This window comes from Lagenorhynchus albirostris, chromosome 14 (assembly GCF_949774975.1).
Source record: "Lagenorhynchus albirostris chromosome 14, mLagAlb1.1, whole genome shotgun sequence".
In the NCBI taxonomy this organism is placed as follows: domain Eukaryota; kingdom Metazoa; phylum Chordata; class Mammalia; order Artiodactyla; family Delphinidae; genus Lagenorhynchus; species Lagenorhynchus albirostris.
The window spans coordinates 70,054,542-70,067,764 of NC_083108.1; the positions used below are offsets into that span (position 1 = coordinate 70,054,542).

The following is a 13,223-nucleotide window of genomic DNA, read 5'->3' on the forward strand; positions in this document are numbered from 1 at the left end:
AGGGCCAGGCCACACGGGGCTTGAAGGTCAAGATAAAAACCTTGGACTCAGTCCCATGCAGATGGACGGCATTTGTGAGTTTTAATCTGGAGGCAGGTGTGGGGGTGATAAGAGACTCAGTGGGACAGGGGAGAAACTGAGGCTGGAGAGAAGGCTCATCCTCCTGGCTGACTTTTATTGAATCCCTACCATGTGCTTATCCTTTTTCATATATTATCTCATATAACCATTTTCCCGTTTCCAAATGAGGAGACAGGCCCAGAAAGCACCGGGTCGCACAGCTGGGAAGTGGCAGGGATGGAACTCACACCCTGGTCCCTTCTAAACAGGCTCCTTCTGCTGTGCCCCTGCCACTGACCCCTGTCTGTGCCCTGCCCTTTGCAGACAACCGCTGCATGGACAGAAGGTTCCTTCCAGCCAAGTCCAAGCAGCTCATCGCTCTGGCCAGCTTCCCAGGTGCCGGCAACACGTGGGCTCGCCACCTCATCGAGCTGGCCACCGGCTTCTACACCGGCAGCTACTACTTCGACGGTTCTCTCTACAACAAAGGTGAGGAGGCGGAGGGGAACAGGGAACGGGGGCAGGAGCTCGGGAAGGACCCCCTGGGAGGGCATGGGAATACCCCTTCCTGAGCACCTACTGTGTGCTGCTCAGCTCACCTGGGGATGTTTATCGAGACCTACTATATGCTTGGTACCTTCCCTTCTTACATCCCACAAACATTTCCTGAGTATCATGTCCTGGGTACCTCACCTGCTTCCGTCAACATTAGACACTTATTAAGCACCTACTATGTGCCTGGGACCTTCCCTCCATTTAAGTCATTCCTTCAGCACTTACTGTATGCTGGGCACCTCATACAGGAAACTGAAGCCCAAAGACGTGACACGATGTCCCAGATCACTCATTTGAGTTGGACACACAGCCAGTGTCTTGAAGGTCTAGTATTGATACATTAGCATTCTAACTGGCTTCGAAGAGCCCATCCAAATGCCTTACCTCTCATGGGCATGGGAGGCCAAGATGGAGAAGAGCACAGTCTTGGGCGGCAGGATGGCTTAGCTTTGAACCTTATTCGCAACTCCTACAAGGCCCTCATGGCAGAGTTCAACCGCAAGTATGGCGGACACATCGGCTTTGCTGCCCATGCCCATTGGAAGGGCCTCTCGTTAGTTCTGTAACTTGGGCAAGTTATTTGCTCTCCCTGGGACTCAGTTTCGTCATCTATCAGATAAAACCCACAAAGGATTATTGAAAGGATCAGTTGTCTACTACATGAAAAGGGCTCAAAGCAGTGTTCAGCATGGAGTCGGTGCTATAGAAGCATCCTCCAGCTACCCAGAATGTCTTTCAGTTCCTCAGCTTTTGAAATGAGAACCTGATCCGGTCCCTCCTTCCTTTTGCTGAATTTCTTTTAAGGGCTGTGTAGTCTTTCTGGTCCAGTACTAAAACTCTTCATCACAACCCCCTCTTGCCCTCTGCTCTCCTGTACCAGTCGCTCATGTGCGACACATTTCTTCCCACCCACCACAGGACCTTTGCACCTGCTGTTCCCACCACCTTTCCCTCCTCACTTGGATTGGTAAATTCTTCCTCGTCCTTCAGTTCTCAGCCTAAGCACCTCTTCTCCCAGGAAGTCTTTCTGGATGCTGCCTGACTAGGTCAGTGATCTTGGCCAGGCTGGCTGGGCTGCTCAGCTGCAGACTGCAGGTTGGACCCGTGTCTGTTCCATGGGTCTCTCACCATCTGGGGCCAACAGGCTTCCAGGGCATGTCCTTCTCACAGTGACAGCAGAAACACACAGAGTGAACAGAAATGTGATGCATCCTAAGACTTTGGCAGAGACCCATTTCCGCCCTCAATCCTCTGGCCAAAGCAAGTCATACGGCGTGCCCAGCATCAGTGGGGTAGAGATGTAGGCTCCACCCAAAGAGGAATCCTCCAGCACATCACTGTCAGGCCCCTCTCGTGGCACGTAGGCATGGTTACTCCTCTTCTGTAGCTCTAACCACGGCAGTGACTTTACATTCATTTATGTCACTATTCAAATGATCTGGCTCTCAAAAACTAAGACCCATGGATGTTTCTGTAAATCATTTTCTCCCTGCACAGTGCCTGGCATGTAGTAGGTGCTCTGTAAGTACGTGAGTAAATGAATGAGTAGACAAATGAACGTCTGATTCCTGAAGGGGTCCAGGAGGGGGTGGGGTGGACCTCTTGTCTCCCTCCGCTCAGTGCCACGTTCCCTAACCCCCTGGTTGTGGGAAGGGTTTAAAGGTGAGCGGGACCACTGGCGCAGCGGGAGGACCATCTGCATCAAGACGCACGAGAGTGGCCAGAAGGAGATCGAGGCCTTCGACGCGGCCATCCTGCTCATCCGCAACCCCTACAAGGCCCTCATGGCGGAGTTCAACCGCAAGTACGGCGGACACATCGGCTTCGCTGCCCATGCCCATTGGAAGGGCAAAGGTACTGCTTTGGAGTGGGGGGGTGGAGCCCTAGGGTGTAGAGGGCAGTGCGAGGGGCTAGTGCTGTCTCCTGCCAGGAATCCAGGAGGGCATCCTTGAAGGCATGTGTGTAAGTGTCCAGGTCCTTCTTACAGATGAGGAGGTATGCTTTGCACATCCCACCATACCCACCAGCATCACCCTCTGTGAGCCAGGTTGTTACCGTGGCACAGTGGTTAAGGGCATGGGCTCTGGACCAAGACTCCCTGAGTTCAGATCCCAACTCCACCACTTCCTAGAAAAGCACCTTCACCTCCATGAACTTAGATTGTCCTGTTTATAAAGTGGAGGTAGTAAGATCCAAGAATTTCACCCTTTAAAAACACTCAGTGAAGGGTGAGCTGTGACAGGGCGAGAGAGAGTCATGGGCGTATACACACTAACAAACGCAGTAAGGTAGATAGCTAGTGGGAAGCAGCCGCATGGCACAGGGATATTGGCTCGGTGCTTTGTGACAGCCTGGAGGGGTGGGATGGGGAGGGTGGGAGGGAGGGAGACGCAACAGGGAAGACATATGGGAACATATGTTTATGTATGACTGATTCACTTTGTTATAAAGCAGAAACTAACACACCATTGTAAAGCAATTATACCCCAATAAAGATGTAAAAAAAAAAAAAAAAAAAAACACTCAGTGGACCCTCGTATTCAAGAGCCCTTTCCTGGGATCTGAATCCAGCCCAAGGTCAGTGGCTGAGTGGCCATGAGGTCACCTATGAGCTCCTAAGATCATCATTCTGTGAACCCCCTCCACTACTCTGGATTGGAAAACTCAGAGAGGTTAAGTGACTTGCCCCAGGTATAGCTGGGAAGTGACAGTGTCAGTCTCCGAACACTAAACTTCATTAAGATGATCTGAATTTGATGTTCGCCTCTGGTGCTTAGTAGATTCCAGAACGGAAGAACGTCTCAGTACAGAGCAGCAGCCCACAGTAGTGGGGAGAGCTCCGAAGTCAGACCCAACCTCCTCAAAATCCCATGTCAGTTATCACCCATATCTCCATTACCATAATGAAAGTCACCTCCATGCGTGACCAGAATGTCAGCAACACCCCAAGGTGAGAGGCAGCCTGGTAGCTAATGCCTGGGTTAGGTTCACACAGTTCACCCTGTGTCATGGATGGTGCAAGCTAGTTTCAGGGAGGTGAAGGCACTTTTCCAGGAAGTGGTGGGGCAGGGGTTTGAACCCAGGGAGTCTTGCTCCTGAGCCCACACCCTTAACCACTGAGCTATGGTAATGAGTTAGACTGGACGTCAGTGGCTACGGATCCCCCCGCTCAGAGCTCCTGATGCCAAGTAAGTACTCTGTGAACGTGAGCCCAGCCGACCTCATCCAGCTTCAAGGAACCAGGCTGCTGCAGCCTCTAGGCCCAGGGGTGCTTCCCACTCCTCCAAACCCTCCCCCTGGCCCCCAGCTGCTCCACGCTCCAGCCCCTCCCCAGAGAGAACCGGAGCAGGCAGGACAACATTAACTCAGCCAATCACATTCTCAGCACTGATGTCATTGATGAAAACTCTTGGGCCTGCCTGACCAACTGTGCCCTGGGTTCCCAGTTTGCTCAAGGGGCCTGTCTGTCCCTTCCCCTACTTCACCCCCTCTCTCAGTGAGGGAGTGGAAGCTTGGACAGGTGATGACATTTGTTCCCAGGGGTAAAGGGACCTCTGAATTATTTATTTGTAGAACAATCAAAAATGACCACTGTTTGGGGCCAGGCTGAGAAGTCTGCAGGTGCCAACGGCAGGATCCTGTCCCAGGAGCAGATGTTCTGCTTGTCAATCTGGAAAGGACCTGGGAGATCGCTGAACCCAGGCGTCCTCAGCCCCAGCAGCACATCAGAATCCCAGGATGTGGGGAAGTCCCAGTTCCAAGGCTGCACCCCAGACGATTACTGGAGTGGAGCCTGGGCACTGGTATTTTTTAAAGCAGTGTGCAGGCAGGCCTGAGAACCACGGATTCATTCTCTATTAATGGGGAAAATGAGGCCCAAGAGAGGCAGGGCCTGCCAGAGTCACTCGGGCACATAATGACAGGACTAGAGTCCAGCTCTCCACCTCCCAGGCATCCTACTGCCCCAAGTAAAAAGGGAGGGAATTCACTTGGGAAGCTCATATGGGACCAGGCACTTAGCAATAATTATCTCATTTACATCTTCTAATTACCCGAGGAGGTAAGAAGGGCTGCCACAATCACCATCCCAGGAAGGGAGCGGGTCATGTGGCGGAGGCCCCAGGAGTTGAGCGAGCTGAGATCCAAACCCAGGCATTAGCTACCAGGCTGTCTCTCACCTCGGGGTGTTGCTGACATTCTGGTACATTCAGAGGCTCCCCGCTCCTGGCATAACCCCTCGTCTCAGGTTTAGGCAATTTCCTAATTCCCAGGAGCCACCTTGCCTCTTCCTTATTCAAGACAGTTGGGAGCTTTAAAACCAAAGATAAGGGAGGTGTCAGGACAGGCTGAGCCCAGAGGCTGCAGGGGATGGCAAAGAGGAGATTTCAGGACACACACCTCCTATGGGGGGCCTGGGGACCCCTCATTAGTCTGGGTTGGGAGGGACCTTCTCCCAGTGCTTCCTCCCAGGCCTGACCCAGGTCTTCAAGTGCTCTGCCTGAGAGCCTTCCCCAAAGAACCCCATCCCCACGGACCCCACCCACTCATTCCTCTCATTTGCATTAACATCTGACCCTGTAGGTACTTGAGTTTGAGACCCTTGCCTGCTCCAGCAGCGTCAGTATCACTTGGGAATTAGTTTGAAATGCAGATTCTCAGGTCCCACCTCACGCTTACTGGATCAGAATTCTCATTTTAACAAGATTCCTTCCAGAAGCTTCTCATGAGCTTTCAAATTTGAGAATCACTGCTTTAGGACACCCTCGGCCGGGAATGTGAGGGTTACTCCCACCTAAGAGCAGAGGTCACTCACCCGTGTCCCCCTCCCAGTTATAGCTGGGTCGAGGCTCGTGTCACCACCACCCACCCCTCCCCGGCTTTTGTTTCCATAACATTGATTTTATGATATCCCTGGAGTGGGCCCAAAGCAAGGTTTTATGTGATACGGTTACACAAGGTGAATTGTCCTGGATCTGTTTAATGAAACAGAGACCGTGTTTAATGATTCCGTGGAGAATTAAATACAGTTAAGCTATTAATCAGACCCCTGTTCCTCCCTTTGACAAGAAGATGAAGCAGAGAGTGGCCAGCGCGTGTCCCGCCGGGCCCTTGTGGGGGACAGTTCCGGCAGAACCAGCACTCATTACCAGTGGTCCACGGCATAGTGTGCCTTTATTACCCAATTTGAAGGCAGCCATCAGTTACCGGGAATCCTGAGCTATATGAGGGCTTTTGTTTTTCATTTTCATTTTCGTTCTTCTTCATTCCAGCGAAGTCATTCAGGAGCTTCAAGTGAGGGATCTTTGCTCTAAGGGGTGGGGAGGGGGCGAGTATCTGCTGCCCCAAAATGATGGGCCACTTGGGGCATCTCAGAGATGCTGGGGACCAACATCGAGAATAGTTGTAGCCAACATTTATCCAGCGCCTCCTGCGTCCCAGGCCTGGTGCCAGGGTCTGCAAATCTTATTCCATTCCATCTGTATGGCATGTCTAGGATGGAGTTCTTGGCACAGTTGCCATTGTACAGATGGGTAAACTGAGGCTCAAGGAGACCTCCTGACGTCCCCAAGTTCACACAGCCAATATGGAGAGGAGCTGGGTTTTGAACCCTGGCAGTCTGACTCCAAAGTCTTCTGTGAACAGACTCGTGTCTTAGATGACACCTGAAGGTGAGGTAAGCGGATGTAGACTAGGATCTGGGGCGAGAAGAGTGCTGGAGATGGTCAGATCAGGTGCTCTTAAAGGGTTTGCCAGGAGGGCAGGAGCCAGGCTCATTCCCGTGTGTAAGATGGAGCTAGAGTAATTCCTACTCTCCAGGCTTCTTGTAAGGGGCACTGCACGAGGTAGTGCGTGCAAAGTGCCCAGCACAGTCCTGGCACACAGTAGGTGCTCAGGCAACATACATTCCCACCCCAGGGAAGTTTGCAGTCACAGGGATGCCATGTCATCTCCCCCCAACCTGTGTCCAAGGCCAGGGGCACCACCTGGGGGATCCAGGCCATCATGCAGACAGGCCCTTCCTTTTTCTTGAGGACCACCCTCCAGGAACCTCTTGAGATGGTCACAAGTGGCTAAGCCTGGAAGTCCATCCAGATGGACTGAGTAACTGAGTGCCTTCTGCATCCATCTGGGTTTCTGCCATGGGAGCGGCAGTTGTCCTGAATCACCAGGGATGCTGTGAGATGACTCAGGAATGGGGACATTCTTTCTCAAAAAGTAAAGCAGAGTATACACATGCTAGATCTTTTCCTAATCACACAGATACATCTGGTCTTATAACAGTACGGGCCCAGTTAGCTAGATACATTGTAAATAATCTATTTGAAGGATAAAAAATATCTTTGTCAGGGGCTTCCCTGGTGGCGCAGTGGTTGAGAGTCCGCCTGCCGATGCAGGGGACGTGGGTTCGTGCCCCGGTCCGGGAAGATCCCACATGCCGTGGAGCGGCTGGGCCCATGAGCCATGGCCGCTGAGCCTGCGCATCTGGAGCCTATGCTCCGCAACGGGAGAGGCCACAACAGTGAGAGGCTGGCGTACCGCAAAAAAAAAATATATCTTTGTCATCAGCATAAATATTTCCCAAGCGGCTGTGGTGTTCCAGGGGGTCACTGGGGGAGCAGGAGCCTCACCACAGATTCTGATGTACTCTGCAAAGAAAGAGGAGCCCTTTATCACATCACAGCTTGGCGGCTGGGAATTTCAATTTAGTTCAATAACCATTTATTAAGCCCCTGCTGGGTGTGAGGCAGTGGGAGGGAGTGGGGGTGAGGCTGCTGGTGCCTAGGAAAGATGGGGGCCTGGAATCAGGCAGGCCTGGTCTGGATTATGCTTCCCGGCTGTGTGACCTTGGGCAAATTACTTCACGTCTCTGAGCCTCAGCTTCCTCACTGGTGACAAATGAACAGTAGTCTTTTCCTTTCAGGGTAGTTACTATGATTAAATGAGATAAGGGGTATCCATCATCCAGCAAAGGATGAGGATTTCGTTATTAAGAACCAGCTGGGCTCCCCAACGCAGCTTGGGAGACTCACTGAGCCTCGTTCAGTAAACATATCCGTCTGGAGGGTGCAGGGTGGTGCTGCCCCTGTGAGAAGCAGGGGGTATGGCTTCAGGGTTCCGGAGTACAGGCCCTGTGATTCTCCAGCTGGGGCTCAGAATTGAGGCTGCAAATCCCTCTCTCTGTTCCCAACATCCTCCAAGACCCCCCTCCTGTGTTCCCCTTTATCAGAGTTTCAACAGCTCCTGGGGCTGGCTGGCTGGCTGTCTCTCTGAGGTCTTCTCCAGGGCTCTCTGGTGAATTTCCCACATTCTGTTGTAGCCTGTCTCTTTCTCGAGTCAGGGGATCCCAAACACACACTCCCAATCTGGGTGAAAATCCATCCTGTCCTTTTACCGTGGCAAGGGAACAAACAGCACAAAGAAACAATGTGTGATACTTCAATAGAAAGCAAAGAAAGAAAGATAGGATAGGAAGGTGTCACAATGACAATGTAAATAATCTGATTTAAACTGCCCTCAGCCCAGAGGAGGTACCTGCCTGAGCCTGGGGAGTCAGGGAAGGTGACATCTCACCTGAGAACAGAATAATCACAGTAATAATAGCCAACGTTTACTGAGCACCTACTGGGTACAGGGCACCATGCTGAAAATTTTGTATGCTTTTTCCACTTCTCTGTACAAAGGCCCTATTACTATCCTGTGAGAAGATACTATTACTACACAGGATAACTGTTCCTACACAGGATAACTTGGTAGTTAAAAGCCCAGACTTTGATGCCAGACTGGTTTCAAATCCTGGCTCTGCCAGTTATTAGCTGCGTGACCTTGGGCAAGTTACTTAACCTCTCTGTGCCTGAGTTCCCCCTTCTGTAAATGAAGAAAACGATGATGCCTGCCTCACAGTGTTCTTGTGAGGAATAAGTGAATCGATAGCTCTATTAGTATATTTATTACACTCTATATTAAGATCAATATATATTAAAATATAAAAATAGAGTAACAAGGATTTATATATGTCTGTGCCCGGCATGGAGTAAGCACCAGACAGATGTCATTCTCTCCAGAGAGAAGGAAGGGCTAAGATGATTCCAGGCAGAAGCAGCAGCCCCAAGGTGGGAGGAGGGAGGCGAGTTTGGTGATCTGAGGGTTAACAGTGGTGGCGCTGTTGTGAATAGCCAACGCCATCTGACCTGTGTCCTCCCGCTGACCTGGGCCTCCTTGCTCTGTCCGCAGAGTGGCCAGAGTTCGTAAGGAACTACGCCCCGTGGTGGGCCACGCACACACTGGACTGGCTCAAGTTCGGCAAGAAGGTGCTGGTGGTGCACTTTGAGGATCTGAAGCAGGACCTCTTCGTCCAGCTGGGCCGGATGGTCGGGCTGCTGGGTGTGGCTGTCAGGGAGGACCGACTGCTGTGTGTGGAGAGCCAGAAGGACGGCAACTTCAAGCGCTCGGGGCTCCGGAAGCTGGAGTACGACCCCTACACGGCGGACATGCAGAAGACCATCTCTGCCTACATCAAGACGGTGGATGCGGCCCTTAAAGGGAGGAATCTCACGGGCGTTCCCGATGACTACTACCCCAGATGATGGGTCGGAGCGGGGCGGGGAGCTGGCAGTCCAGACCGAGCAGGCCCTGGGGACTCCGGACCCCTGGGGGCCCACACCCATTAGTCCCCTCTTCGATCTGGGGACAATCCCCATGGCTGCTGTTGCCTTTCGCTGAGTTTCCTGCATGACAAAGGAGGCTCAGGCGAAGAGACTGTGCAGACATGCCCCGCCTACTCACACCGCGCCCCCAGAGAAGGAGGGGGCAACTGGGTTAGGGAGCTCTAGCCACGTGGACCCTTCTCTGTCTCCCGTGTCCCTGTGCCCACCACTCTGGGCTCCACTTGTGGGAAGGAGGGCTCATGGGTGTCCCAGAGACAAGGGTGCCCCACCGCAGGTGTTGAGGACCCTGGTGCAAGAGCTAAAGAGAATGACATGGAAAAATGTGGCCCAGACTCTGCTCCGTGCTGAGCTGAGCACTCGTAGCTTCCCCGTCTCTGCCCCGCCCAGGAAGCACTGACGCCAGGGTTTATCCCAGCCACTTCTGTTTGAAGAAAGATTGCTGGGAAGTTTCTCTGCGGCCTTAGGTTTCTGACATTCTGGGTGGGTCAGGGAAGCAATGGTGCTCAGAACAGGTTAACTGGGGCCACCGCGTGGGGTCACTGACATCCCAATCCACCCCCCTACCAGGTCACAGTGCTCCTGAGAAATGACCCGGTTCCTGTCCACCTCGAGGGCTGGAATTCTTCCCTTTCTTCCCCAGCTGTATCCAGGTGGTGACCCAGGGTCCTCAGGTACCAACCATTATCTCACCAGGATGGCCACAAGCCACGTGCAGAATCGGAGCGAGAATGAGAGCTCTGGTAACACCCCTCCCCACCGTGGGCTCCAACGCGTTGATCTGACACTGCCCTTCTGACCCCTACCAGTAGGTCCCTTGCTATCCAGGAGAGAGAACAAGAGTGCTCCAAATCAGGTGGAACCATGAACGAAAGGAACCCCCACTACCTTCCCAGACCATAGCCCTCCCTTTGGTCATAGGCCAGCTTCTCTTAGGGGGTTAAGGAACGGGGTGAACGGGGTGGTTGTTCATGTCCATACAAACGCTGCTCTTTTGATGCTGAGACATCAAACCAAAGGATTCCCGAGGACCTGAATCACTGATCATCTATCTCAGAAAGCATCGAGATCCAGGATCCCATCTCTCCCCGCCACCTTGGGTACCAGTGATTTCACATCCAGCCCACATTTGTGCACCTACACCATCCCCCCACCATGTAGGTGCAAAAGCCATAGGTCACAGCTCTTTGCTATTCTGTCTGGAGCAGCCCCCCAAGCAGCCACCTCTGAAGCCTTGGGGTGCAAATAAATGCTCATTCCCAAATAGCCAAGAGACTGTGGAGAAGGCGAGTGTAAAGAGATATATTTTTCTAAGAGGACTATGACTAATACATTCCACCCCTTCGAACGTGGCCATGCAAAGAGAAGGGCCAGGGGATTGGACCTGTGGTTCTCTTCCCTGAGCCCCTCATCTGTAGGATTCGGGCCACCCCGGGGCCCAGCCAGGGGGCTCTAAATGTATTTTGTACCGTGTTTCTTTCCCCCAGGCAAATTTCTAGTCTTCTTTCACGAAGCAGTTAGAGGGCTCGGCCTCCCTTCCCTCTTAGAGGTCCGCTCTCTCTGGGAGACTCTGGGTCCAAGACCTGGGCCAGTTCTTTGCTGGTGGTCACCTCAGGCCACCAGCCTCTGTCTGAAGATTCCTCAGGTCAACACCATCATTAAAAACAAGTTTTGTTGATAATTCTACCACGTGATAGACTGTCATGTAAGGCGAGGTCACAAATGGAATGTTTTTCTGGGGTGTGTGTGTGTGTGTGTGTGTGTGTGTGTGTGTGTGTGTAAGAGACAGAGACAGAGAATGTTCTGGTAGCATCATTGCTTTGATGTCTGTGCAACTCTAACTGCCTGTGGAGAACCGTGTATCTTGGTGTGTAACGTTGTCTCTGCCTCTGTGTTCAGCTGCCCTTCTGTGTGGTGATGCATCCCCCAGGCTGGTGTGATGACCGCCCAGTGTCTGATGTGTCTGTGTGCCCTCTCCAAAAAGTGCCACCCAAACCCTGGCACTTGAGGAGGAAGGAAAGCTTTGCATTCCAGTGGTCCCCAGGGCAGGGGACATGCCTGGCCTGCAAGCCGGGACACGTAGGCTCTCATCCTGCTGTCACCTCCGGTACACCTCCAGAACTCAAGGAGAACAAACAGGGCCCAGCATCTGCTGACGGCTGGGATTTCCTCCTGATTTCTCCAGGAACCCTGGAGGCCGCTGCAAACATATCCCTGGTAGACAATGTGGGTGGGAGAAAAGGATGGGGAGGCAAAGGGGATGGTGGGGGGCAAGGTCCTACAGGGACCCAGCTCCTCCTAGAGGCTTTCTTCCCTTCCCCCCATCTCTCTTGCATTGGTTTGTTTTCTGGCCATCCCCACCCCTGTCACTGTTTTTCTTTACACTGCCTCCTGCTCTCAATTTCTCTCTTTGTGGTCTCTTTTATTTCTTCCAGCTGCTCATTAAACCTCTTTTCTTTCTTGTCTTTCTCCTCTCTCTCTCCCTCCCCCCACCCCTGCATCTCTCTCTCTCTTCCATCGTAATCTCTTTCTTGATTTCTGCTTCTCTTTGTGCAAGCAGCTCTCTCCCTGTCTCTCTTAATCTCTGTGTCTCTGCCTGTCTCTTGCTCCCTGTCTCCCGTCCTCCCCACCCCTGTTGTTCTCTCCCACCTCTTCCTCCTCATCTTCCTGGAGAGTGGGGGCGACTCAGTGGGATCCAGACCCAGTGAGACAAATGCTACCCAGGCCGGTAACCAAGGAAGTGGTTTCCTTAGCAACAGAATCTGCAGGCACGTGCTCCACTGCCCCATCCCTTAGCTATTACAGTAAGTACTGAGAGGGCAGGGGGCAAGCCTGGAGATGGGGCAGTTGTTACAGACGCTGCTGTGTTGGTCCTCTTGAGAGGGGACAGCGGTCAGAGACCAGCTCGGTTCCTGGCACTTTGGGGACACTCAAAAAAAATAGAGGGGCTGTGGGGTCAGAGAGAGGCAGAGAGAGTGGAGACAGCTGGGGAAGGAGTCCACAGGACCTGGTGACAGGCTGGATTCAGGGAAGGGGAGGTGGCCAGGAAGGTAAAGGGACTCCAAGATTCTGTCTGTGCATCTCCAGAAGGAGGTCCTTTGACTGAGATGGAGAACAGGGGGCAGAGGAGCAGGTGGGGGTGGGGGTATGGTAAACTGACATAGCTCCCTGTCCCCAAGAGTTCACCATCTAGTTGGGGGGACGTTGTGGGAGGGAAGGTGGCAACAGACAGAAATATCTCACTCAATTCTCCCTACAAATTGGCAACAAGGAGCCCCGGAGAAAAAAGCACGGCCCCGAGGGTGGTGAGAGACTCAGGGACGGTAAGTCATTTGATCGTGTGGCCCAAAAGTTGGTGGTGACACTTGGATTCGAAGGATCCAGAACCTGTCCCGAAGATGGAAGACAGAAGAGGGTAGAATATAAAGAGACAGGCAGAGAAGGAGACAGGAAGAGAGAGAGATTTAAATCATCCATCTGGCACTTTTTCCTACTGGGAAAACAAAAATATGTTCAGTTTTAGAGAAATGACAAAGGGGGAGGGAGGAAACAAAAGCACCCTACAGGATGATAGCTTTTGCAGCTATAACTATCCCCAAAGAAAACACCTGTCAAGATGCAGTCACTCCCAGGGAGACGGATTGTGTCCCTGGCCTAGGTTGATATTTAAATGACTCAGAGCGGGTTACGGGGGTGAAGGGCAGAAAGTTGATCAATGTAACATGAGAACCTCGCTCTGCTTTTCCCCAAATGCAATAAAGCATGCAGGCGAGGAGAGCTGTAAATCTGGATGATAATAATATCCGTCCCCGCAAAACCAACATGTTTATTTATCACGTTTGCACATTTACTATTTCCCCTCAAATTTACAGTCTGCAATCTGCCGGCGTGCAGGGGGAGAAGCGTGGAAATGAGAACAAACTGGCAGAACATCAAGAAGGGAAG

At 52.3% G+C, this 13,223-nt stretch overlaps 1 protein-coding gene across 1 annotated transcript in view; it reads left to right on the forward strand.

The window, feature by feature from the left end:
- Nucleotides 1-10,964, forward strand: part of WSCD2 (WSC domain containing 2) — a 45,014-nt gene extending 34,050 nt beyond the window's left edge. The window contains exons 6-8 of the mRNA XM_060120719.1: nt 385-549; nt 2,269-2,469; nt 8,848-10,964. Of these exons, the coding sequence (XP_059976702.1) occupies nt 385-549; nt 2,269-2,469; nt 8,848-9,200 (719 nt within the window). The 3' untranslated portion in view covers nt 9,201-10,964. The remainder of the gene's footprint in view (nt 1-384; nt 550-2,268; nt 2,470-8,847) is intronic.
- Nucleotides 10,965-13,223: the final 2,259 nt, after the last annotated feature.